This window comes from Triticum urartu, chromosome 3A (genome assembly GCF_056163025.1).
Source record: "Triticum urartu cultivar PI428250 chromosome 3A, HENAU_Tu73, whole genome shotgun sequence".
In the NCBI taxonomy this organism is placed as follows: domain Eukaryota; kingdom Viridiplantae; phylum Streptophyta; class Magnoliopsida; order Poales; family Poaceae; genus Triticum; species Triticum urartu.
This window is the reverse complement of record NC_141875.1, coordinates 564,402,212-564,427,585: the sequence shown is the minus strand read 5'-3', so window position 1 is coordinate 564,427,585 and position 25,374 is coordinate 564,402,212. Positions and strand designations below refer to the sequence as shown.

General features: G+C 44.7%; 3 protein-coding genes across 4 annotated transcripts; 2 read left to right on the top strand and 1 right to left on the bottom strand.

Annotated features, from left to right (window-relative positions):
* Positions 1-13,495: 13,495 nt before the first annotated feature.
* LOC125548735 (uncharacterized) lies at positions 13,496-14,980 on the top strand. The gene is made up of 3 exons (XM_048712284.2): positions 13,496-13,743; positions 13,868-14,187; positions 14,309-14,980. The coding sequence occupies exons 1-3, from the start codon at positions 13,512-13,514 to the stop codon at positions 14,978-14,980; spliced, it is 1,224 nt and encodes a 407-aa protein (XP_048568241.2). The 5' UTR covers positions 13,496-13,511.
* Positions 14,981-15,434: 454 nt separating this feature from the next.
* LOC125545089 (Exostosin family protein) lies at positions 15,435-20,019 on the top strand. The gene is made up of 8 exons (XM_048708952.1): positions 15,435-15,929; positions 16,849-17,022; positions 17,344-17,501; positions 17,598-17,745; positions 17,864-18,118; positions 18,978-19,088; positions 19,359-19,427; positions 19,639-20,019. Exons 1-8 carry the CDS (start codon positions 15,477-15,479, stop codon positions 19,756-19,758), a joined length of 1,488 nt encoding a protein of 495 aa, XP_048564909.1. The 5' UTR covers positions 15,435-15,476; the 3' UTR covers positions 19,759-20,019.
* A 531-nt stretch (positions 20,020-20,550) lies between these two features.
* LOC125545088 (histone-lysine N-methyltransferase, H3 lysine-9 specific SUVH1) lies at positions 20,551-24,355 on the bottom strand. 2 transcript variants are annotated; one of them, XM_048708951.2, is made up of 3 exons: positions 24,216-24,355; positions 21,464-23,773; positions 20,551-20,892 (listed from the first exon to the last, which is right to left on the bottom strand). In XM_048708951.2, the coding sequence occupies exon 2, from the start codon at positions 23,748-23,750 to the stop codon at positions 21,513-21,515; it is 2,238 nt and encodes a 745-aa protein (XP_048564908.1). In that variant the 5' UTR covers positions 23,751-23,773; positions 24,216-24,355; the 3' UTR covers positions 20,551-20,892; positions 21,464-21,512. The 2 variants fall into 2 exon arrangements, with proteins under 2 accessions (XP_048564908.1, XP_087403850.1); XM_087547724.1 differs by lacking the exon at positions 24,216-24,355 and having other exon boundaries at positions 21,464-23,831.
* Between the last annotated feature and the right edge of the window lie 1,019 nt (positions 24,356-25,374).

The following is a 25,374-nucleotide window of genomic DNA, read 5'->3' as shown; positions in this document are numbered from 1 at the left end:
AGCGGAAGCGTTCAAGTGAACGGGTTGATGGAGTCGTACTCGTCGTGATCCAAATCACCGATGATCCTAGTGCCGAACGGACGGCACCTCCGTGTTCAACACACGTACAGCCCGGTGACGTCTCCTACGCCTTGATCCAACAAGGGGAGAATGAGAGGTTGGGGAAGACTCCATCCAGCAGCAGCACGACGGCGTGGTGGTGGTGGAGGAGCGTGGTACTCCAGCAGGGCTTCGCCAAGCACCGCAAGAGACGAGGAGGGAGAGGGGTAGGGCTGCGCCAAGAAGGAGATTGAATCGTGTCTATGGCAGCCCAAAACCTCAAGTATATATAGGGGGAGGGGAGGAGCTGCGCCCCCACCTAGGTTTCCACCCCTAGGGGTGGCGGCCAGCCCTAGATCCCATCTAAGGGGGGCGGCCAAGGGGGAGAGAGGGGGGCGCACCACTAGGTGGGCCTTAGGCCCATCTGAGCCTAGGGTTTGCCCCCTTCCACTCTCCCTTGCGCCTTGGGCCTTGGTGGGGGGGCGCACCAGCCCACCAGGGGCTGGTCCCCTCCCACACTTGGCCCATGCAGCCCTCCGGGGCTGGTGGCCCCACTTGGTGGACCACCGGGACCCTCCCGGTGGTCCCGGTACATTACCGATAAAACCCGAAACTTTTCCGGCGACCAAAACAGGACTTCCCATATATAAATCTTTACCTCCGGACCATTCCGGAACTCCTCGTGACGTCCGGGATCTCATCCGGGACTCCGAACAACATTCGGTAACCACGTATATCTATTCCCTATAACCCTAGCGTCATCGAACCTTAAGTGTGTAGACCCTACAGGTTCGGGAGTCATGCAGACATGGCCGAGACAACTCTCTGGCCAATAACCAATAGCGGGATCTGGATACCCATGTTGTCTCCCACATGTTCCACGATGATCTCATCGGATGAACGACGATGTCGAGGATTCAATCAATCCCGTATACAATTCCCTTTGTCTATCGGTACGATACTTGCCCGAGATTTGATCGTCGGTATCCCGATACCTTGTTCAATCTCGTTACCTGCAAGTCTCTTTACTCGTTCCGTAACACATCATCCCGTGATCAACTCCTTGATCATATTGTGCACATTATGATGATGTCCTACCGAGTGGGCCCAGAGATACCTCTCCGTTACACGAAGTGACAAATCCCAGTCTCGATTCGTGCCAACCCAACAGATACTTTCGGAGATACCTGTAGTGTACCTTTATAGCCACCCATTTACGTTATGACGTTTGGCACACCCAAAGCACTCCTACGGTATCCGGGAGTTGCACAATCTCATGGTCTAAGGAAATGACACTTGACATTAGAAAAGCTTTAGCAAACGAACTACATGATCTTTGTGCTAGGCTTAGGATTGGGTCTTGTCCATCACATCATTCTCCTAATGATGTGATCCCGTTATCAACGACATCCAATGTCCATGGTCAGGAAACCGTAACCATGTATTGATCAACGGGCTAGTCAACTAGAGGCTTACTAGGGACATGGTGTTGTCTATGTATCCACACATGTATCTGAGTTTCCTATCAATACAATTCTAGCATGGATAATAAATGATTATCATGAACAAGGAAATATAATAATAACCAATTTATTATTGCCTCTAGGGCATATTTCCGACACATCAAACGTATTAGAATTCTTGAAAGCTTTCATGATTGCGCAATCCTTCCATAAATGAGTTGCTGGTCGTTCCCGGGTGTCGTGTTTCGGGCAGGGTCCATTGAGTAGTTGCTCGAGAGACGGACCTGACCCACCAAACCGGGGTGGCTTTCCTTTGCGCTTCTGATTGTTACCCTGTGCATTGGCCACAAATTCCGGGTTACCGTCCGCCTTTCACTTATTACCTCCTTGACTCGCCGGGTTATGCTGCTGACCCTTTCCATTACCGTTCTTCTTTCCCTTCCCTGTCTTTTCCTCATCAGACGCGGGATCCTTGGTACTATCAGAATCGGCATACTTGACTAAAGCCACCATCAGCATCCCCATATCGTTGCAATCATGCTTAAGGCGCCCCAGCTTCTGTCTCAGAGGCTCAAAGCGGCAATTCTTCTCCAGCATGAGAACTGCTGAGCCGGCATCCATCTTGTCAGACGAATGTATTATATCCTTGACCCGGCGCACCCAATGAGTCGTAGATTCACCTTCTTCCTGCTTACAATTTGTCAGATCCACAATTAACATAGACTGCTTGCAAGTATCTTTGAGGTTCTGGATGAAACGGGCCTTTAGCTCCGCCCATGAACTAATGGAGTTGGGTGGCAAACCCTTTAACCAAGAACGGGCCGTTCCGTTCAGCATCATGGTGAAGTATTTAGCCATCGCTTCATCACTAACCTCCAGCAGCTCCATAGCCATCTCGTAACTTTCAATCCACGCCCCAGGCTGTAAATCGGCCGTATAATTCGGCACCTTCCGAGGTCCCTTGAAATCCTTGGGCAGACGTACATTACGTAGAGCCAGTACCAGACAAGGAACTCCTCCGGTTCTAGTAGCAACCCCCGCTTCAACGGAAGTCGTCGGGTAAGCCGGTGAGTTCTGTTGGGCTGCTAGTTGAGCCGCTAGCTGAGCCGCCCGCTCGCCCTCCTGACGTATCCGATCCTGAACCGGGTTATACCCGCCGGGCTGGTTCCGGCACTGAGCGTTACTTGACAAGGCCTTTGACTCCATGTGTCTACTGTAACTCGGGCTCCGATTTTGATGAGGTGGAGCTAACCAGGGCGGAGGAGTCGAGTGAATCCTATCCCGGCTGTAGGAGTAGGTTTCTTGCTGAGCCAGGGCTGTTTGGACAAGTTCTCTGATCTTCCGGGTTTCCACCACTATCGGATCATCCCCATCTACTGGGAGAGCCGCCAAACGTGTTGATGCTGTGATTAAGTTCTCCATGGGGTTGGAGAAGTGACCCTGTGGTATTGGTACATAATTGGGTGGTGCCATATTGCCGTGAGGAGGTGCCATCCCCTGAGGCTGGACTGGACCTCCCGCTCCGGATGTAATAAACTGATTCGCACCTGGCGGGTTACTTGGACCGGCCCCGGGTGTAGCAAAGAGATTCCGAGGATCATAATTCTGAGGTAAACGGGACTGAGTTTTCTGATGTCTCCTCCTCATTACCTCATTAGATGCGTTTAAGCTCAACGTGAGCTGTAAGGCCTCTGCCTGAAGTTGCTGCGCTCGTACGTCCAAAGCCGCCTGCTCTGCTGCTAATCTAGCGTCCTCAGCTGCTAAGGTTTCCTTGACCCGGGTGATCTCGTCGCGAACCTGTGCCACCTCTGCCTCATGCTCAGATTGGTTCGCAGGGATGACTATAATAGTTAACAAAGCTGTAAGATTATCCATGAGATCCATTAGCACTTGAGCCGGTGAGCGCACGGGGCCTCCTGCCTCGGCTGCTCCTAACCCAGACGTTATCGCCGCTGAGGCTGTAGAGTTTTGGCCGGGTTGAGTACCAGCCATGAAGACTCCTGCCCAGTTTGGCGACTCTGAGAGGTCCGGAATAGTGCTGCCATCGGAATAGCCCCCAAGCACACCATCTTGAACTTGATACAGCGAATCTGTTGAGCCGGCGGACGAATCACCGTCAGAGAGGACGGCCGGCTCACCATCACCTTCAGATCCTTCAGGAAGTTCACCTTCATGGATGCAACCCACAAAGGCACGCTTCACGACGGGTTGAGCTCGGGCGGGTTTCGCACGCTGAGCCGTCTCGACGAGGTCGGTGCAGCTGTCCGGCTCAGGGCCCGGCTCACCAATCCGGCCGATGAAGACGTGAATTCCGCCAAAGGGGACCCGATAGCCGTACTCAATTGAGCCGGCGTCGGGGCCCCAGCCTTCATCGTCGATGTAGATCTTGCCGCGACGACTCTTGGTCATCCGGCCAACTGCGTATCCCTTGAGCCCTTCGAAGCTGCCCTTCAAGAACTCAAATCCACCATGCGCTGGCCCCACGGTGGGCGCCAACTGTCGTGGAATTGTCACGGAAGATGTCCTCTTGCAAGGACTTGATCGTGGAGCCATCGCAACTAGGAAGCTTAAAGGGGTTAACCGGGACAAAGGACACGCGAGGTTTATACTAGTTCAGCCCCTTACGGTGAAGGAAGGCCTACGTCTAGTTGGGTTGGAATTGCTTGAGGTTTCGATGACCAGGGAGCGAGATACGCTATGCCCGGTTCTCGATCTCTTGTTTCTTCTGTCCCTAAGCCGCCAGCGGGTCGTCCCCTTATATACACGGGCTGACGCCCTACGGCTTACAGAGTCCCGGCCGGCTCATAAACAGTGTCCGGCTCGGTGACTAGTTATTTCTACCTTACAATACAAGTCGCGCCCTCATGGCGGTTTATCACCATGGGCCATAAATCGTCTGTGGGCCACTAGACCCTTTACTGAACCGCCATCTTCACGTCTTGGTCTTGGGCTTCAGATGGGCTTCTCTTTGTGTAACCCGGCCCCTCCTGGGCGGCTTACGTAAATAGTTATATCCCCAATAACTATATTGTTGCAAAATATATCAATGGACAAATATGAATGAACAAGCTCAAAACAAATCAGTGATGACCCAACAGATGTAGCTAATTGTCAGTTAGTTGCTTATAGTTGTATGAATAAGATTTTCTCATTTTCCTGCACACATAAGAATCTTCAATTTAGTCGAAGGGTTCTTACCACTGACTTGCACATATCAATTCCTCAATTGACTATGAATGACAAAAACCTATAATGAGGAGGGAAACAAACTACCTACCGAAGACAATTTCCGTTCTACCAATGCTTTTGGACCATCAAATTTTGATATTTAACAATATAGCAAAAGATTGAATGCCAACTTGGGAGGCCTCTACCCCCCCCCTATAATAGGTACTTGTCTTGGAGTACAAGTTCATGTCTTTTTGAAGGAGGCATATTGCGGGGGAGGGGCCTGGTATCGGCTTTCCGGTAGGTCGGTACCCCCAGTATGTTGTACCGTCACATGAGAACCTGATACATGATGAGCATGCTAACCATATGTGGGAGTGTTTAATGCCCCCCCCCCCCCGCAACCGGTACACGAAATTGCAGATTTTATAGCAGCCACAACGCTGGTACTATATTTGCTTCTTTACATCGGAATCATTAGGTGGTTGATCTCAATTAGGGGAAGCCGGTTGACTTTAGTTCGGGGAAACAACCAATATGTGTCCTCGTGCACAAGCGGTTGAGACCGATTCAAAGCTTCAACCGGAGTCTCAAGTTGGATGTCGACTCGTAGGTGCTTTTCTGTTCTTGGATGTAGCTAGGGGAGTGTTGTATCATTTCGAAACTTCTGGTTCATGCCTATAATGGGCCAATGTCTGGTTTTGATGGGCGCGCGTGTTGGTGTAACGCTGCATGATAAATCTGTTCGAATAGTCGTTTTCGTGGTTATGGGCGATTTGGATCTGGTTGACTTGATCATATCACAACTTCAACTCGTAATCTGTGAAAATTTGCCCACCCTTATTTTTGTTAGTAATAGAATTTTTGCAACAACAACTAATTAATAAAACTTGTCAGGTAAGTGCCTCGGGGATTACTCTTTGTAGGTGATGTGGATGGGGAATGCAAGGCTTTGTGAAGTGTTATGTGATGCTGATGGTGGAGGCTATTGCGATGGAGATGGGAAAATGGTGGCTAGGGTTTGTGGATGCTACTAGCGATGAAGATGGAGGTCTGGCGGTAGTTCTAATCTGATTCTAGTGCTGGCCATTTAAGGAAAGTTGAAGGGTTGGACGCCACAGAGTCGTGGGCCTCGTACGACCGCTGGCACGAGCACGTGTGCTTGTACCAGACGCCGTCTTGCGCTCTAGAATGATTCCTACGCCACCCACTTGATCATTTTCATCTCCTATTTGCTCCTTTCCACATATGCACTTGATTTAGTCCATGTATAGCCCATTTTTCTCGTGGAAACAATACCAATAGAGGATTTTGAATTTCGTTGCATTCATTAGTCATTAATTCGAATATCAGATCGGATATCTTGATTTTTTTATGAAATAAATTAGTTTAAACTCAGGTGTGATGAGCGTAAAAATAAACTCATCAGCGACCACGAAGGTGTCTGGACTGTGCCCACGCTTGGTGACCGCGGTGATGTTAGAGGCACAACGCCACAGATCGACAACGGGAGGGATGGATGATATGAGGGAGGCGAGCGACGGTTCGTAGCCGAAGAGAGTGAGAACTAAAGGGAGCGAGGCTTAGCGGTGGCAACGAGTGTGTGAAATGTGTTGAGAACCGACATCAACAAAGCGGCTTTAGTGAATCGTCGTTAGGAAACGTAGTTAGCGGTTATTAGTGTCCAAGCGTCGTACGGACGCATCTGTCCGTACAGGCGCCTCTTTGTATAGACGCCTTCACAATGCGTCCCAAATCTTGTATAAATATGTGATTCTCAATCAATGAAAGGATTAGATCATTCGTACAATCACTTTTACTTTTTACACGTTATCAGCACTGCTCTGCCAAAAGTAAGATAGAACCATCACCGGGAAGGACAAGAAAAGATTTTATGGGAAGATAATCCAATGGAAGAAGAACTATGTTTGGTGGACAGTTGTACCACTAACATAATATTAAGGGAAATAAAATATTTCCAAACTCTAACTAAGAGAAAAGGGAATATTATGACCATCGCCGGCCGCGATGCCTCGATTATTGGTTCAGGACGAGCCACACTCGTTCTACCTATGGGTACTACAATTGTAATTGAGGATGCACTCTTGTATCCTGAATCTACACGCACCCTTCTAAGTTTCAAAGACCTCAGATCAAATAATTTCCATCTAGAAACAATTTCTGAAAATAATTCTGAATATTTACTTTTAACAAAGAGTACTGGGTCTGAGAAACAAATTCTTGAGAAATTCCCCTCGCTTTCATCTGGATTATATTACAGTTATACAAAACCCGTTCCACATGTTGCGTACAAAATAATTTTTCAAGACCTTGATAAATTCAAGACTTGGCATGACCGCCTAGGTCATCCTGGCATAGGGATGATGAGAAAAATTATTGACAATTCTATTGGTCACAGCCTTCCAACTAAAAACTTCCCTAAATCATCAGATTTTGTGTGCATGTGCAACTGGGAAATTAATTATAAGACCATCTTATCTTAAAGTAAAAAATGAGTCACTTAATTTTCTTGAACGCATTCAAGGAGATATATGTGGTCCAATTCAACCACTATCGGGACCTTTTAGATATTTCATGGTACTCATAGATGCATCTACTAGATGGTCACATGTGTGTCTATTGTCCACACGAAATCATGCTTTTGCCAAGATAATTGCTCAAATTATCAAATTAAGAGCAAATCATCCTGAAAATAGGATAAAAACAATTCGAATGGATAATGCCGCTGAATTTTCTTCACGTGCATTCAATGACTATTGCATGGCTATGGGCATTCATTTAGAACATTCTGTGCCATATGTTCATACTCAAAATGGTTTGGCTGAATCTCTCATCAAAAGAGTAAAATTAGTTGCTCGACCACTATTACAGAATTGTAATTTACCAGCATCTTGTTGGGCACATACAGTATTACACGCCGCCGATCTGATACAAATCAGACCAACTGCATATCATTCAACCTCCCCGATACAGATAGTACGTGGCACTCAGCCAAGTATTTCCCATCTGCGAAAATTCGGTTGCGCAGTATACGTACCGATATCACCACCGCAGCGTACAACCATGGGCGCCCACAGAAAACTAGGGATCTATGTGGGTTATAATTCTCCGTCAATTATAAAATATCTTGAACCTCTTACAGGGGACCTGTTTACTGCCCGCTACGCTGATTCTATTTTTGATGAGGACCATTTCCCGGCATTAGGGGGAGAATCAAACCACAAAGAATGCCAGGAAATCGATTGGAATGTAACAGGCATCCAGTCCTTAGATCCACGTACTATAGAATCTGAAACTGAAGTTCAGAGGATTATAGATTTGCAACACATTGCAAATAACCTGCCAGATGCATTTACTGGTCATAAAGGTGTCACTAAATCACATATTCCCGCTGTTAATGCACCAGAACGAGTGGAGGTACCAAGTAAAACCACTCAAACCCCAAATGAGAGTAAGAGGGGGAGAAATCTGGTTAGCCGGAATATAGCTTCTCAAAAGCCTCCGCGGAAACAGAGGAAATCAAATCCTCTACCAGTAAATGCAATTCAACCTCAAGTTGAAGGACACCAATCAGATGCTCAACATCTAGAACCCAGCATAAATGCGCATACAAATATAATAGCTGGGACATCGGAACACCTTGACTCTATTGTTGTGGGAAATCACATAGAGTCTGAAGGTATAAAAGAAATTTCCATAAAGTATATAGAATCAGGAGAATCATACAACAGAGAGACTACAATTGTCGACATATATTTTGCCTCCGAAATTGCCGAAACCCTTCAACTGGATCCAGAACCAAAGACCATCAGGGAGTGCCTCAAGCGTCCTGATTGGCCTAAATGGAAGGAAGCAATTGAGACAGAACTGCGCTCGCTCAATAAAAGAGAGGTATTTTCCTCAGTAATACCTACTCCTCATAATGTCTTCCCTGTGGGAGCGAAATGGGTTTTTGTTCGGAAAAGGAATGAAAACAATGAGGTGGTGAGATACAAAGCGAGGCTTGTAGCACAAGGGTTCACGCAGAGACCCGGCATCGATTACGATGATACATACTCTCCTGTTATGAGTGGAATGACGTTTCGATACATAATATCTATGGCAGTACAAATGAGTTTATCTATGCAGTTGATGGATGTAGTGACAGCATACTTATATGGGTCACTCAAATCGGACATATATATGAAAGTCCCTGAAGGACTTAAAATGCCGAATCCAAAAGCAAATCGCAACGCATATTGTGTAAAATTACAAAAGTCACTCTATGGCTTAAAACAGTCGGGTAGAATGTGGTATAACCGACTGAGTGAGTTTCTTATTCAGAAAGGATACTCAAATAATGATGATTGCCCTTGTGTATTTATAAAGAAATCCTCAAATGGATTTTGCATCATCTCAGTGTACATTGATGATCTCAATATCATTGGGAGTACACATGATATAGAAGAAGCACGCGATCATTTAATGACGTAATTTGAGATGAAAGATTTGGGAAAGACCAAATTTTGCTTAGGCATACAGCTTGAGCATCTTCCCTCAGGAATTTTAGTATACCAACCTGCTTATATTCAAAAGGTTTTGGAGAAATTTAATATGGATAAATCATATCCAACCAAAACACCCATGGTTGTTAGATCCCTTGATATGAATAAAGATCCTTTTAGACCTCGGGATGACGACGAAGAGATATTAGGACCTGAGTTCCCGTATCTCAGTGCTATTGGTGCGCTAATGTACCTTGCAAATTGCACCAGGCCTGATATTGCATTTGCGGTAAATTTACTAGCTAGACATAGCGCTGCTCCAACAAAACGTCATTGGACAGGAGTAAAGAATATCTTTAGATATTTACATGGCACAAAAGATCTTGGCTTATTCTATCAGAGAAACCAAGATATGACTATGGTAGGATATACTGACGCTGGCTATTTATCTGATCCTCACAATGCTAGGTCACAGACAGGTTTCGTATTCTTATATGGTGGAACTGCTTTTTCATGAAAGTCACAAAACAGACTCTCGTAGCAACTTCCACTAATCATTCTGAAATAATTGCATTATTTGAAGCATCAAAGGAATGTGTATGGCTTCGCAGGATGATTAACCACATTCAAACTTCGTGTGGTGTTGGTTCATTAGGATCACCAACTATTATCTATGAAGATAATGCAGCTTGCATTGCTCAAATGAAAATGGGTTATATAAAAAGTAATATCACAAAACATATTTCTCCTAAATTATTCTTTCCTCATTCATTACAGAAAGATGGAGAAATTGATATTTTGCAAACCAAATCATGTGATAATCTAGCAGATTTATTCACAGAGTCTTTACCAAATTCAACATTCCAGAAATGCATTCATGGAATTGGTATGAGACGACTTTGAGTTTTGCAAAGTTCAGGGGGAGAAATCTCCTGAAAATATAATCCTTTTAGTTATCAGCAGATAATGAATTCATGGCACATCTGATTGCACTCTTTTCATTATGGGTTTCTTTGAAAATTTTCTCATGATGTTTTAATGAGGCAAATATCTTCATAAAGATTATATGCTATACTTTCTATTTTTCCTATGAAGGTTTTTAAAGGAAAGTATCTAAAGCATGTTTATTGTTCTCTAACTCACTAATAATTTTCTCCTTCTTTGAAGGTTTTTCTCATATGAGTTATCGAGAGACAATAATCTCTATATGTTGCATCATTTTCTCCTTATTATTTTTCCCACTGGGTTTAAAGGAGTTTTAGCAACATATCTATACCATTCTCCTCATATTTTTTCCCACAGGGTTTTTGGAGGAGACTCTCAAGAGATGAATGATAAATATACAAGAAGCTTTCAAAGATGAATCAAAAGAAGAGACGTTGTACAAGGGGGAGTGTTGAGAACCGACATCAACGAAGCGGCTTTAGTGAATCGTCATTAGGAAACGTAGTTAGCGGTTATTAGTGTCCAAGCGTCGTACGGATGCATCTGTCCGTACAGGCGCCTCTTTGTATAGACGCCTTCACAATGCGTCCCAAATCTTGTATAAATATGTGATTCTCAATCAATGAAAGGATTAGATCATTCGTACAATCACTTTTACTTTTTACAAAATGGAGACAAACAACATGCTTGGATAATAAAATAGGTCACACACACAATAACAGTGACAAGCGGGAAATCGAAGGGTCAGCTTTAATTGATCAACAGAGACACGCTAAACATATCATCTGGTCAGTGAGAACTACCCCTCCATTTTGGTAATAGGAAAGAACCATCAGTGACCGGACCATTTGATATTGTGTGCGATAACTATCCTGCCTTGCCCAAAATTCGATATCACCGATTACAAAAGTCGTGGCTGCTAGGCATAGATGCACATCACTAACGCGTGGCAAGTGGCCAGTCAGTGACGAGGGGTTGGTAATATGACGATCTGTAGTAGTGTGCATCGTTTTGGAAGCTTCCATCAGTTTTGGGAAGCTTCCAACCATTTTTTCTACTTACGTATTTGTTCTTTTCTTTTTGGTTTTGTATTTCCTCTTTTTTATTGTTTCTTTTCTTTCAATCAGATTTTGACTTTTCAAATTGGTGAACACTTATTCGAATTCACAAACATTTTCCAAATTTGCAAAACTTGCTCGAACCACCAAACATATTGGGAAATCACAAATAGTTTTTCAAATTTATGACTTTTTAAATAAGTAAGCATTTCGAAATTATGATTTTTTGAATTTATATTTTTTCTCAAATTCACAAATATTTTTAAAACTTTGCATCGTTTTCTGAATCTATAGTTTTTGCAAAATTTGAACATTCAAATGCATGAACTTTTAAGATTTTTTGAGCACTTGCTTTTCAAATTTGCGTCATGTTTAGAATTTATGATTTTTTTAAAATCATTCATACCTTTTAAATTTGTGAACCTTTTATAAATTAGCGACCATTTCAAAATTAACAAAACCAATATGGAATTTGTGACCATATTTTGAATTAAAGAATATTTTTCAAATTTAAGGTCTTTTTTGAATTCACAGTTCTTTTCATATTGGCGAACAATTGTTGAATTCACAAACATTTTCAAATTTTAAAATATTTTCTGAATTTGGGAACATTTTGTATTTTTTAAATCACGAACAATTTTTGAGGTCTATAATATTAGTACAAATTTGTGAATCTTCTTTTGAAATTATTGAAGACTTTTCTACGAGATTGCATTTTGCATATTCACGGATTTTTTAGTGTGATTTTTTTCATATTCTTGATCATATTAAAAATTCGTGACTATTTTTTTGCAATTTTTAGTTCTTAAGCTATTTTCATATTCACTAGTACTTTCGAAATACAAGAACATTTTTGGAATAACATAGTACTAGTTTTTATAAAAAAAATTCAGGTTCGTGAACAACTTAATTAGACACCGTTTGAAAAATAAGGATTTTTTTTTCAATTCACAAACATTTTTTGAAATTCAGGAAAACAAATTATATCCCGATTGTTCTTTTGAATTAATCAACTTTTTTGAATTCATGATCAATTTTTTCGATAATTGTGCATATTGAATTTGTCAGTTTTTTTGCTAAATTGTCAGACCTATTTTTAATTTGAGGTTTTATTTTCAACTTCCCGATTTTGTTTATTTAGAGAGCATTTTTCATTTTCGTGAATCTCTTTCAAATCATGGTAAAAAACTGCATTGACAAACATTTTTAAAATTCATGAAATTGCATTCGCAAATAATTTTCAAACTAGTTAACAATTCTCATATTTACCAATATCTTTCAAACTCGTGCACATTTTTAATAACACATAGGCTGGTTTATTTATTCTTGATTCATTTTTCAAATTCGTGGACATTTTCTGAATTATTGACCATTTAATGAAATTCAAGAAAATTGTTTCAAAAGATGTAAATTTTTTGAATGTAGGGATCTTTTTTCAATGCATGTACTTTTGGTGAATTCATGAGTAATTTGCAAATGTGTGAACTGTTTTCAAATTCATGAACTTATTTTTAATTTGTGAAATGTTTTGAATTCATTAACATTTCTTCAGAGTTATGCATTTTTTAATTCACCAAAATCTTTTCTAGTTCCCAAAAACATTTTGAATTAGGGAGCATTTTTGGTATTCGTGAACACTTTTAAAATTTGAGAAAAAAATTGCATTCGGATTTGGGAATTTTAAGAAATTCAAAAATTGTTTTTGAATTCACAAATAATTTCAAAGTGAACAATATTCATATTGGTGAATGTTTTTCAAAGTTTTGCATATTGTTTTAGCAGCACATAAGCTGGTTTATTTTTGAAGTGTATGTTGACTGTAGTAATGTGACAATGAATTTTGAAAAGGTACTTTTTTGGGGGGTATTTGGAAAGGGAACTACTCCCTCCGTCTCATAATGTAGGACATTTTTTGACTCAAGTGTAGTGTCAAAAAAACGTCTTACATACATTATGAGCCGGGGGAGATTGCAGCAGCAAGGCGACGTAGGCGAGCGTGGTTCACGGGCTGGCCCAATAGACGACGTGGACGACGAGGCGAGATGGTCGGTAACTTTTCTTGTTTTTTACTCAAAACAAGAAAAAACTAGGAAATCGTTACGGAAAAGGAATCTTGGTCCGTACATCGTCTCATCAGGCAGGCTGGCCACAGCCCCCTAAACCCATCATCGTATTCGTATGCTATATAAATCGTGCAAATCGTTTGAGTTACGGAAAAGGAATCTTGTTCCGTACGTGCTGTGGGCAGCTGAGCGCGCGGCGTCAAACCCCTAACGTCCTCGGCTCCGACAGCATTAGCACGTGCCGGCCGCGATCACCCGTCGTCGCCCGCCATGGACGCGTCAACGTCGTCCACCGCCATGCTGCTGGAGGCGTCAACGTCGTCGCAGCAGCAGCCCGGCGAGGCGCCGCTGTACCCGTACCTGGACGTCCCCGGCGTCCGGTTCGTCCCCACCGACCAGGAGCTCATCCTCTGCTACCTCCGGAGCAAGCTGCGCGGCGATCCGCCCCCGACCTCGCTCGTGCGCGACGACGACGTGTACGCGGAGCACCCCGAGTATCTTAGTGAGTTCTTGGCTTCTTGCTCAATGCCCACCGTCTTTTCTCTCCAAGACAAGAAGATTCCGATCGATCGTGATCTTCTTGATTGAGTTCTTGATGGCCGTGTAAATTGGTTTGGTTTTGGCAGCGACGAGGCTGGGCCCGAGCGTGGAGGACTACTGGTACGTGTTCACGCAGAGGAGCCGCAAGTACGCCAAGGGGGGGCGGCCGAGCCGGAGCACGGGCGACACGGGCCGCTGGAAGTCGGTGGGCAAGAACACGCCTGTCACCTACGGGAAGGAGAAGGCGACGATCGGGTTCAGGAACTCGCTGGCGTACGAGGTGTTCGTCCGCGACGATGGCGGCGACTCCAAGAAGAAGCGGATAGAGAAGACGGAGTGGAAGATGACCGAGTTCGTGGACGTCGACTCCAACAGGCCCGTCTCGTCCGGCTCCAACTTCATGCTGGTCAGCCATAGATCATCATCTCATCATCTCATCATCTCATGCCATGCCATGCATGCCCATCTAATTTGGTACCTAGCTAGCGTCTCTGTGTTTGATCATTGATGGTGTGTTTTGCTTGCAGCTCAACGACTGGGTGCTGTGCAGGATAACGCGCAAGCCGGAGAAGAAGAAGGGGGAGGAGGAGGATCCCGGCGCTTCTCCGGCGGACGAGGTGGTGGAGGAGGAGGAGCACGAGCCGTCATCGATGATGCTCGCCGACGAGCCGCTGACGGACACCAGCCCCGACACGTCGCAGCAAGCGCAGGTGACGGCGCCTGCCGGCCTCTTAGGCAACGGCGCCAACTGGTCGGACAGCACCGCCGACAGCCAGGCCGGACGATCCGGCTCCGGCTCCGACCCCCAAAAGACTGCCGACGACGACCCGTTCGAGTCTCTTGATCTGGGGCCCTTGCCGAGTGGGAACAGTCGTGACCATGTCTTCACGATTGATCCATGGGCCTGGAACCTGTATTATCCAGAGGGCACCGATATTGATTCGTCCGGCAGCCGGCTCCGAACGCCCAGCGACCCTGATCCGATGGAGATCCCGTCGGAACCACCTGCTTATCATCCTCAGCCTCGGCACGTCGTCACTGATCTTCCCTCCTCCTCCGCCGGCGGTCTTGATGAACTCACCAAGGTGATTCGCAAGAGAAAAGAACACGCCAGGGCGAGCGGCGACGACGCCGGGAAGAAGGGCAACGCGGCAGTGAAGAAGAGCTCCGGGCGTGCAAAGCCAGACGGCCAAAACTAATTCTGTGCAATGCATACATTTGTAGATAAACCCTCTCCTGTTCGACGAATTGCCGGAGCTCCTGGCGTTTCGGGTTTTCCGTAGGACATTTTTTTGTTGACAATAGGTGCTTATTCGCTGCTAGTGGAGCAGTTCATATTTAAGAGTTCATGACATGGATACAATGGTGGTCTGTTTAGGTAATTAGGTGTGCTTGTGCTGGATTTTAATTAGCAAGGCATCTTTGAACTGTAGGATTCTCATAGCAATTTTGCAAGGTTCAGTATGCCTTTTGTGATGTTTTTTTTAATTATCACCACAAGGGGCCGTTTGAGTCATATACTTCGAGATTGAGTTTGACAAATTCCTCTATCTCCAGAAGTTCAAACTTCAGTACAGTCGCAAAAATAAAAAGAAGTTCAAATTTCAGTAGTACTACTAGTTTTTTTTATCTCGTGTGCTCAAACCATAAGCCTCGGCTTAACACAACTTGCGGCCCACTCGACAGTCCCCAGCCATGGCGGGGAAGCAGTTCCCCTCCCTCGCGCACGCGCGCCGCGCCTCCTCCCGCTGCCTGCTCGCCGTCGGCGCCCTCCTCGTCTTCTCCGCCGTCTACTTCCTCCTCCTCTCCCCCTCGCCGCCGCGCCCCGTCGCCAGCCCACTCTCCAACCCTAGCACCACCACCTCCTTCGTCGCCTCCCTCGACCGCTTCCTCGACTCCCCGCACCACCCCGCCGCCTCCTCCGCGGCGCCCGGGGATCTCGACGCCGCGATCCGGAGCGAGGAGGAGGCCCGGCTGTACGGGGACCCCCGGGGCGCGTGGCCAGCGGCGCCCGCGCCGCTCAGGGTCTACGTGTACGAGATGCCGCGCAAGTTCACCTACGACCTGCTCAGGCTGTTCAGGGACTCGTACCGCGACACCGCCAACCTCACCTCCAACGGGAGCCCCGTGCACAGGCTCATCGAGCAGGTGGGCGAGCGGTGAGATCGATTTGTATCACCTCGCATCGTTTTATTTTGATGATGCCGCGAGATCTCCTTGTTCCCAGATTTGGCCGCAGACAGCTTTTAGTTTGTAGAATGCGGGACATTTAATTGTCAGGGGTGAAGACATGGAGTACATTGATGCGGATAGCTTGGTTGCTGGTTGAAAATGGGTGGATTAGTGTGGTATAATGCAGCATTACTATATTCCTCTGTGATAAATCTGTTCTCTGATGCGTTCGGAAGATTTCAAGTGTTTCTGAGTTGAGCTGTATGCTAGTATGTTGGATCTCATAGATATGTGCTGATCCGCTATAGGATTTCTCGGTATCTGTGGTATTCTTGTGACCCAATGCTGCTAAGTAATGCCACAAGCTTCTCGACTGGATCTTATATAAAGTAGTTTTTGCGATGTAGCAATTTAATTTTACAGCTTGAACATAGAAATTGAAGATTGGGATTTGCATCTCTGTCTTGTGATGATATATGGGGACCTTGAAACTGGTCCTCTTGGTCCTAGATGTAGAAACTTGCCAATTCTTACAAGATTCAAACATAAGGATGCTTATCATTTGCTGACGATCTTCCAATCTCTTTTGAGATCATAAAACACTTACTGGAATGGATTAATAAATATAAATAGTTTACTTCTTGCTGATATCGTGTTTCCATATAGCCCGAAACGGTGAACTGAGATAGCACGCACTAGTATTGGCTGGAATATGAAAAGTGTGTGCACTGCCTGTCTAGATCTACCTTCTCTGGATGTTACAAATTAATACATCAGTTTACCAACACAGTTTTGTTAAATATCTGTACACTAAGTAATATTGCAGCATTATGCATTTCGAACTTACCATTTGTCTGGTTTTACTGTCTAAATTGATCTCCATTCAAATATGCAGCATTCTATTGACTACTGGCTGTGGGCTGATCTCATTGCTCCTGAATCACAAAGACTTTTGAAGAATGTTATCAGGGTTGAGCGGCAAGAAGAAGCAGACATTTTCTACGTTCCATTTTTCACAACAATCAGTTACTTCTTGCTGGAGAAACAAGAATGCAAGGCACTTTATAGGGTGTGCGAGCATTTCTCAAGGTTTAATTTTTTAGCTAGTATTTGTTGTAGGACATATGGCCAAGCTAAACTTTGATTCTTCAGACTATCTGCCTGACATCAATTATTAAGAAAATTTATTCGTTTCTGGATCACACCAGAAATCATAATAACACACGCCATGGAGTGAACTCAATACTCTATGACTATCTGTAATTGTTTTTTTGGGGGGTTCACCTGACTAGGAAATATCCAACTCTCTGTCCAGATAGCAAATTATTAATTGTTCTGTTCATCCCTATTTACATCCAAGATGATCTTACCATTACTTCCCTGGAATTAGGAAGCTTTGAAGTGGATGACTGATCAACCTGCTTGGCAACGTTCAGAAGGCAGAGATCATGTTATTCCTGTTCATCACCCATGGTCTTTTAAGTCAGTCCGAAGATTTGTGAAGAAAGCAATGTGGCTTCTACCTGATATGGATTCTACTGGGAACTGGTATGGTCTTCATTCCTTCATTGTTCGCCACGTTGCCTCTATGCTGCTTGCATACATCAGTTGAGCAACACAACTCATGTTTCCACCTTATATCAGGTATAAACCTGGGCAAGTTTATCTGGAAAAGGATGTTATCCTTCCATATGTCCCAAATGTTGACCTTTGTGATTATAAGTGTGTGTCAGAAACTCAATCTAAAAGAAGTACATTGCTGTTTTTCCGAGGAAGACTTAAAAGAAATGCTGTAAGTTTCTTGCTACTATTTCAAGCTTTTGACAAAATCAGATCTATATATGCATGTGATAGTCCACTTTTTGTTGTCTTATTTGCCTTTTGATCTTCCATCTTGTTGACCTTGTTAGGGTGGGAAGATACGCAGTAAGCTTGTGGCAGAATTACAAAACATAGAAGACATAATCATAGAAGAAGGGTCTGCTGGGGCTAAGGGGAAAGTAGCAGCTCAGACTGGCATGCGCAAGTCTCTCTTTTGCTTGAATCCTGCTGGGGACACTCCATCTTCTGCTCGCCTGTTTGATGCAATTGTTAGTGGATGTATCCCAGTTATAATCAGCGATGAACTAGAGCTTCCTTTTGAAGGAATACTTGACTACAGTAAGGTATAGTTGACCCATTGTTCTACAACATGCCTTAACATTCTCCATAATTTGAAGCATGAAGGTTCGCAAAGACTGTTGATATATCTTACCGGAGCTCCAAAACTTTACCGGTTACCTGAAAAAATAGGATATTTTTCTAGTTGAATCTCATGAATAACAAACAAATATATCCATATTACTGAGTTACTAACAAGTAACAGGACTGGGCTCTATGTTTGAATGACACTGACAGTTGTAGAATTAGTGATACCTATCTTTTGACATATACCAATTTCTCTGCATCAATAGTGTTTCTGAAGCTTGTGTAAAAGTTGGCACGGTATCTATGAAATCACTGTACCTAAGGATTATTTTATTTTCTACTCCCTCCGTTCCTAAATATTTGTCTTTTTAGAGATTTCAAATGGACTATCACATACGGATGTATAGACATATTTTAGAGTGTAGATTCACTCATTTTGCTCCGTATGTAGTCACTTGTTGAAATCTCTAGAAAGACAAATATTTAGGAACGGAGGGAGTATATATACTTGCACTGTGAGATAAACCGAGAAGATGCGTTGGTGATATCGGTCACTATGAATTATAAAAATGGTGCGTGAGCAATATCAATCAATTGTAAACTATAGTAAAGATGTCTATATAGATGTGCACATGTGTGGGCATGCACGAAAAGCTTATACATTCAGTCTATTGGAGATGCATATATTATATCCCATCAAGATTTAATTTTAATTTTTTATTGTAGCATGATGATTATGTATTTTTGCCTCACCATTAGTCATCGGCATTGGTCTGCTGCATTTGGAGACACAAGTTTTTGTAGTGTGAAATAATTGCCTGTTACTTCATTGTGCAGATAGCATTGTTTGTTTCATCAACTGATGCTGTGCAACCTGGCTGGCTGGTGAAGTACCTAAGAGGCATCGATGCCAAAAGAGTCAGGGAGATGCAATCCAATCTTCTCAAGGTTTGCTCTTATTTAAAACCTAAATACGATTTAAGGGTATGCTTGGTTTGAACCCAAGTTCAGACTACCAAAAGTTTGGCTAGCCAAAATTTCAGTGAAGGTTATGCTTGCCCATGATTTGAACAATGTTGCCAAGAAAAACAAACTAGAGTGTGCTAGTTAGTTGGTATGGGCAATGCCAATTTTGGTGATTTTGGGCACCGACCAAATATACCCTTAAGTTTCTTGGAAGACCCATCTTGACTATTTTTACTCGTGGTGCATTGACAGTACTCGAAGCATTTTCTATATTCAAGTCCTGCTCAGCCCCTTGGACCAGAAGACCTTACATGGAGAATGGTAATTCCCTGACATTCTTCTAGAGTTGTTCAGCCTATTATACTCGCGAAATAGAAGTGTTTCTGCTTCTACATCGGTTCAATGTTGTGAGCCCAACACTTTTAAGGCCAATTATTTTATCTGCAGTTTCGTTCCTTGTGTAAATGTTGGGACTTAACAGATACAGTAATCTTCGCTATAACAGTTTATCCGTTCCATGCCCGAAATGCAGATTGCTGGCAAGCTGGTGAACATCAAGTTGCATATTCAGCGGTCGCGGCGCGTGGTCAGAGAATCAAGAAGCGTATGCACATGTGAGTGTAGAGTCGGGAACACCACGAGGATGCTCTGAACCAGCTTTTTCTTTGTGTTTTCCAGTTCACTTATCGCAGTAGCTCTTCTCTACCTGTCATTGGCATGAGTTTTGCACAGCTGCTACACTCCCTTGTAAATTGTACTTGAAAAATCTAGCGTTAGTTTGTAAGTGATGCAAATCTAGCGTTAGTTTGTAAGTGATGCTCCAGTTGGAGAATTAATTCAGAATTTTAAGATATGCAGTGTGCTACATCGCTTTTATGGCCAAGGGCCCAAGGCCTAAAGATCCTGGTGTGGATGTATTCCCTCCGTTTTTATTTACTCTGCATATTAGAGTTGACTGAAGTCAAACTTCGTAAAGTTTGACCAAGTTTATAGAAAAAAGTACAAACATTTGCTATAACAATCTATATGATGTGAAGGTACATTCAATAATAAATATAATAGTATTGATTTATTATTGTATATGTTAATATTTTTATTTATAAATTTTGTCAAAGTTTACAAAGCTTGACTTTGACTAAAGCTAATACATGAACTAATTAAAAATGGAGGGAGTACCTTATTCATAGCCCAGAGACCCTTGCAGTTATTATAAACATTAAAAAGCAATTATCAGGGAATTTCCACAGAACTGGCGATGCATACCACATAAATTTCAACCAGTTCTACTCCCTCCGTTTGGGTTTATGAGGTCTCTGGCCATGAATTTGATCAACAAAAAATGAGTTGTATGCTACAAAAGTTATGCCATTGAAAACTTCTTTTGAATGTGAAGATTCAAAGGTGTAACTTTTGTAGCATATATAAATCCAAACAGAACTCAACATAGAACAACTGTGGCAGGAAATTCAAGTTTTTAAAGCCAGCCCACTGGTCTGAACATACTCGACAATGGCGCAATAGGCATATTGGTCGCTAAGAGTTTTGGTTCGACTTGACCAAAATACTAAGGTTATCATACAAAATTGACCTCACAAGGCCTACGGTCACAGAATCACAAGAAGCTACTTTGTCCTTGTGTGACAATGGGCATTGCAGAGCTTGACATAAGTCTACTATCTCCACTACGGCGCAGTCATGAGGGGAGCCATCTTAGAAGCTCCTACCTCTGTCAGACTTCAGCACACTTCCCTTCTTCTAGGTACCACCAGAACGGCCAAAAAATGATCTGCAAAGGACTAGCACAAGTTAGGTTCACAGAAAGTCGAGGCGGGCTAGTTTACAAACATCAGAAACTATTATTACACAAGTAAAGCAACAGCTGCAAGTTTATGGTGTAAGAATTTGTTAATAGAGTAATCCTAAGCAGGATATGAAATACATCGACATATTATCATAAATACCTGACCCAAAATAATTTGTAGCAAGAAAAACTGGACCATGAAATGTCTCGAGTTCTTAACAGAGAAGCTGAAAATTTCTCAAGACACTAGACAGGAATTACATTGTTCGTTCTTAATAGAGAAGCTGAGAATTTCTTAAGACACTGGACAGGAATAACATTGTTCTTGTATGCATTCCTACATGCAACACTCTTAACACAGTTTCTGTGGAAGCACAAGTATTACAGCTACAGCGAAGATAAAGCACAAACATCCAACTAGTTGCTTGCTTATCGAATACGAACCAGATGCATGTAAATATGCATGACAAGTAGGGATGTCCAACAGCAAAGAGTAGTTAGATGTATGCATGATGCTCAATGCTGAGAATGGCATTCAGGTGAAGACTGTTTTTACCTAACAGATAGATTGGCATGTTGATAAGCAGAATGCACATCTTCCATAATCAGCAGAAATAGCCCCGGCAATTTGAGGATCCACAAAGGCATCTCTTAGCTCCAGGAGAACCTATACCACCAGAATCAGCTCCAATCTCACCATAGTCATAAGTCAGCTCTGTCATGGGAGGGATGTGCTTTAGCGCAAAGAACATGATATGTGGGTGACCGTCATCTCCATGGTCAAACTGAACTGGCTGCCAGAAGGCGTTAGGGGAGCAACTATGATTCATGAAACGTGAGATGTTTCCCATTTTCTTTGCGCTTATCTTGATGGGCAGTGGCTCAAAAGTATCAGCTGAATTATTTGTGACTTGCTCCCCCATCTGTTCAGGTACATAATCCCATTTTAATGTCTTCTCACCAGGACGCACAGTCTGAAAAAGGTAATCATCTTCATCTTCACCATCCAAATTCCTTTTACTCTCATCAATAACCTCGCCAACATACTCGCAGATAAATGAGCCAGCCCGTATAGGATCCCATGAACGAAGACCCCAGCCTCGATTTCCTGTCCTAAAGATCTCAAAGTGAACCCTAATCCCCTTCTGTGTCACCCTGTTACGGCAGTTAACTGAACACTGGCAAGATTCACCACATTCATATAGCCTATTCTTGCGGCATACAAGCAATCCTGTTGAACTATAAGGTAAATTACCTCCATTAAACTCTGCACAATCACAATCGGTATCACTGGGCAGACAAGCATTGAGGCATGAACAACCCTGTAATGGTTTCATAGAACTTAGTGGCTTTGGGTATTTGACCTGGGTAATATAGGTGAAAAGGCCTGGTCCTTTCTCACTGTCAACATCATTGACAAGACACACCGGAAGATTTTCAGTACCAGATGATAGATCAGGGTGTAGAACTCTGCCTCTAGTTGCTGGATTCTCTACCCATTTCCGGGACATCTTCCAGATTGACATTCCCTCGGGTTGTCCTGGCTCCCTCAGCAGCTTGTACTTGAAGCAATTGATCCCAGTCTTTGTTCTCTCCTTCCAGGACTCATGGATCTTATAGAGGCCATCATACATATAAACCTTCCCACCCAAGCTACCTGGATCTTTAAATCCCCGTACAACCCGGATCACATTCTTTCTCGACAGGCTCATCTGAAGAGCAAGGTTACCCCTCTCAAGCTTCTGGTCATGCATCTCCTCATTGTTCTTGCTACTACCTCCTGAACCGCTGTAGACTAGTGCGTCTGTAGCATCATCTTCATTCTCATAAACACCTGCAGCGACAATACATACTGCTACAGAATCATCACCCTTATCACCAAATGTGTGGGTCATATAATCAATTCCAGCCATGGTAGGAGTATGCAAGCCAATAATGCATAGCTCCATCCTGAAGTAGAAAATATCCCCTATCTCGATTCCAGGAACAACTCCAATCCTCTTACCGATGTTAGCCCTAAGATTACAGGCCATCATCGTGGCACCAATCTTAAGGTCTGGGCGTTTGGTACTCTCTTGTGCCTGATCCAATTGAAGATGTCTACGCCGCAGGGCCTCGAAGTTCATGAGAACCTCTTCCACAACTTCCCTGGGATTGCTGGATGAAAGGGGCACCGAGGTAAACTCATTGTCAGCACCAGCCTTCCTGTGAAAGGATTTGTTGCGTTTGGTCTTCACACCATTGTTGTCATCACTGCCCAAACCGCCGCTCATCTTATATCCAGTTAGGTGGGACGGCCTCTTGATCTTCCGCCCAGATGCTGACGTCTGGTTGCCAGTGAAATGCTCATTGTCATCGTCATCGTCATCCAGTGGTATAACAGGTGGCGGTGTCGGCCTGTAAGCTGATATAGGGATGACATCAATTGGGTTGTCAGCGCTGGCGCCAAGGTTTGTAGCCCCATTAGCAGCAGTCTGGCCTCCATTAGCAGCATACTTATCAGCAAAGGTGGTAGCCCGGCCTCCACCGGCATCCTGACCACGAGAAGATGCAGGTTGCCCTCTACCGGCATCCTGGCCACGGGAAGAGGCAGGCTGCCCTCCATAAGCATCTTGAGCACCGAAAGCGGCCGCGAATGACGTGAAAGCAGGATGGCCGGGAGCACCAAACCCCCCTGGAAACTGCCCAGCTGAAGTGACAAATATCAATGGTGGGGTGGTGTTGGGCACGTTAAACGTGTTGACCCCCAGGGGCGCAGGGAACATGGGAGCCAAAGTCCTCAGGGGCTGGATATCGAGGACATCCTGATCAGGAGTAGGCATGAAATTCGATGTCCGGTCCATGACGGCTCGCAGCAGCTGGATCCCTGCATCAAGCAAAGCATTGTTAGTGTCCATGACATAGCACATCGGCGTAGCTGCGTGGAAATGTAATAAAGTTTCTAACTTTAGGTTTCCTGACGGGCCACAGTAGTTCGAAATGCAAGAATCGAACCAACCAGGAGCAAAACCAAAACAAAATATAGATGATAATCGACATCGATTCCGCGAGCAAACGGATGGCAATCGAGCAAGCAGCAGTAAAAATGCCCAGGATTGTCGACGGAAACCCTAGGACGCGCCGCCGGCGAGCAAGCCCCAACCCGGCCGCCGGTCGGGGTGACCCGCCAGCCGGGCTCTCGAAAGCTGGGGTTTTGTGGGTGGCGGGGGGAGAGAGATCCCACGAACTCCGCCCCCGCGAACCAGCGCAACACTCGAAGAAATCGCAAACCATGTGCAGATTCGCAGCTCGAGTGGAGAAGAGCTCACCTTGGCGAGTATCCGGAGCTGATTCTAGGGGACGGAGGGAGCCATGGGGGCGGACAGCGGCTGCTCTGTTCAACTTCGGGCAGGGGGAGGGGAAATTTGGTGGGAGCAGTGTGGTCTGTGGGAGAGGATGGTTCGCCTGCTCTGGGCCTGTCCCACTAGTAGTGCTATACTACCCAAGAGGCGCGGCGGAGGGTCGCCACTGGTTTCCTCTCGCCCGTCGGATCAGAGAACCGACGCTTCAGATGCGATGGTACCCAACACCGAACGGCGTTGCTTGCTTTTCGCGCGTGTGTTTTTAGAGCATCTGCAACGGATTTATGTACTTCCTCCGATCACTTTTGTAAGTCATTTCAGACAACTTAAAATGGGCTATTTTATACATTGTCTGAAATGTCTTTAAGGTTTTATAAAAGTGAACAGAGGAAGTACAATACTCGCTCAATTTCGTGATGACCAAATTTGGCGGCATGTTAGGTTCTTGGGGTAAACGATAATTTTCTGGTGGTGATAAGAATTGGCAGAAATTTTTTGACTTCATATATGGTACCGAGAGCATCTACACTCGGGCGCCTCAAACCCGCCTCATACGCTCGGGCGGGTTGACCGGTCACATTTATTTATCCAGACGGACGCCTCAAACGGTTCTCATACGCGCGGGCTGACCGGCACCATCATATCTAACCCAAATATGAGGCGGATATGGGGCCACCCGCCATGTCGGACTGACAGAGGGGTCCCATGGGAAAACGCCCGAAAACCCGGCGGTCCGACGGACGCCGCGTTTATCGCCTCGATGTGAATGTCGCGTGGCGCCGCTCCGGCTCGCGGCCCAAGACCAAACCCAGCTATTTAAGTCGGCCGGCGTCCCACAACCCTAACACATCCACCTCTCCCCTCTTCGCGCCGCCAGTCTGAGCCCATGCACCTCCTCCCTCTCTCGCTCCGGCGCTCTGCCCATGGTCCGAGCTCCGCCCATACTCTGGCACTCCGCCATGGTCCGGAGGAAGATTACCTACTACGCCAATGCTGACGCCGGAGCGCCGCGCCGAGATCCAACAGGAGATCCGGGCGAGGCAAGCCGCGCGCGCCGCCCGCATTGCTGTCGTGCTGCCTCCGGACTCGCCGAAGCCGAAGGAGGAGGAGGAGCAGCCGGAGGAAG

Coding starts and splice junctions, on each gene's coding strand:
- LOC125548735 (XM_048712284.2), top strand. CDS start 13,512: ATGGACGCGTCAACGTCGTCCACCGCCATGCTGCTGGAGGCGTCAACG. Junction 13,744..13,867: donor GGAGCACCCCGAGTATCTTA/GTGAGTTCTTGG, acceptor TGGTTTTGGCAG/CGACGAGGCTGGGCCCGAGC. Junction 14,188..14,308: donor CCGGCTCCAACTTCATGCTG/GTCAGCCATAGA, acceptor TTTTGCTTGCAG/CTCAACGACTGGGTGCTGTG.
- LOC125545089 (XM_048708952.1), top strand. CDS start 15,477: ATGGCGGGGAAGCAGTTCCCCTCCCTCGCGCACGCGCGCCGCGCCTCC. Junction 18,119..18,977: donor GAATACTTGACTACAGTAAG/GTATAGTTGACC, acceptor TTCATTGTGCAG/ATAGCATTGTTTGTTTCATC. Junction 19,089..19,358: donor TGCAATCCAATCTTCTCAAG/GTTTGCTCTTAT, acceptor GTGCATTGACAG/TACTCGAAGCATTTTCTATA.
- LOC125545088 (XM_087547724.1), bottom strand. CDS start 23,816: ATGTGCTATGTCATGGACACTAACAATGCTTTGCTTGATGCAGGGATC.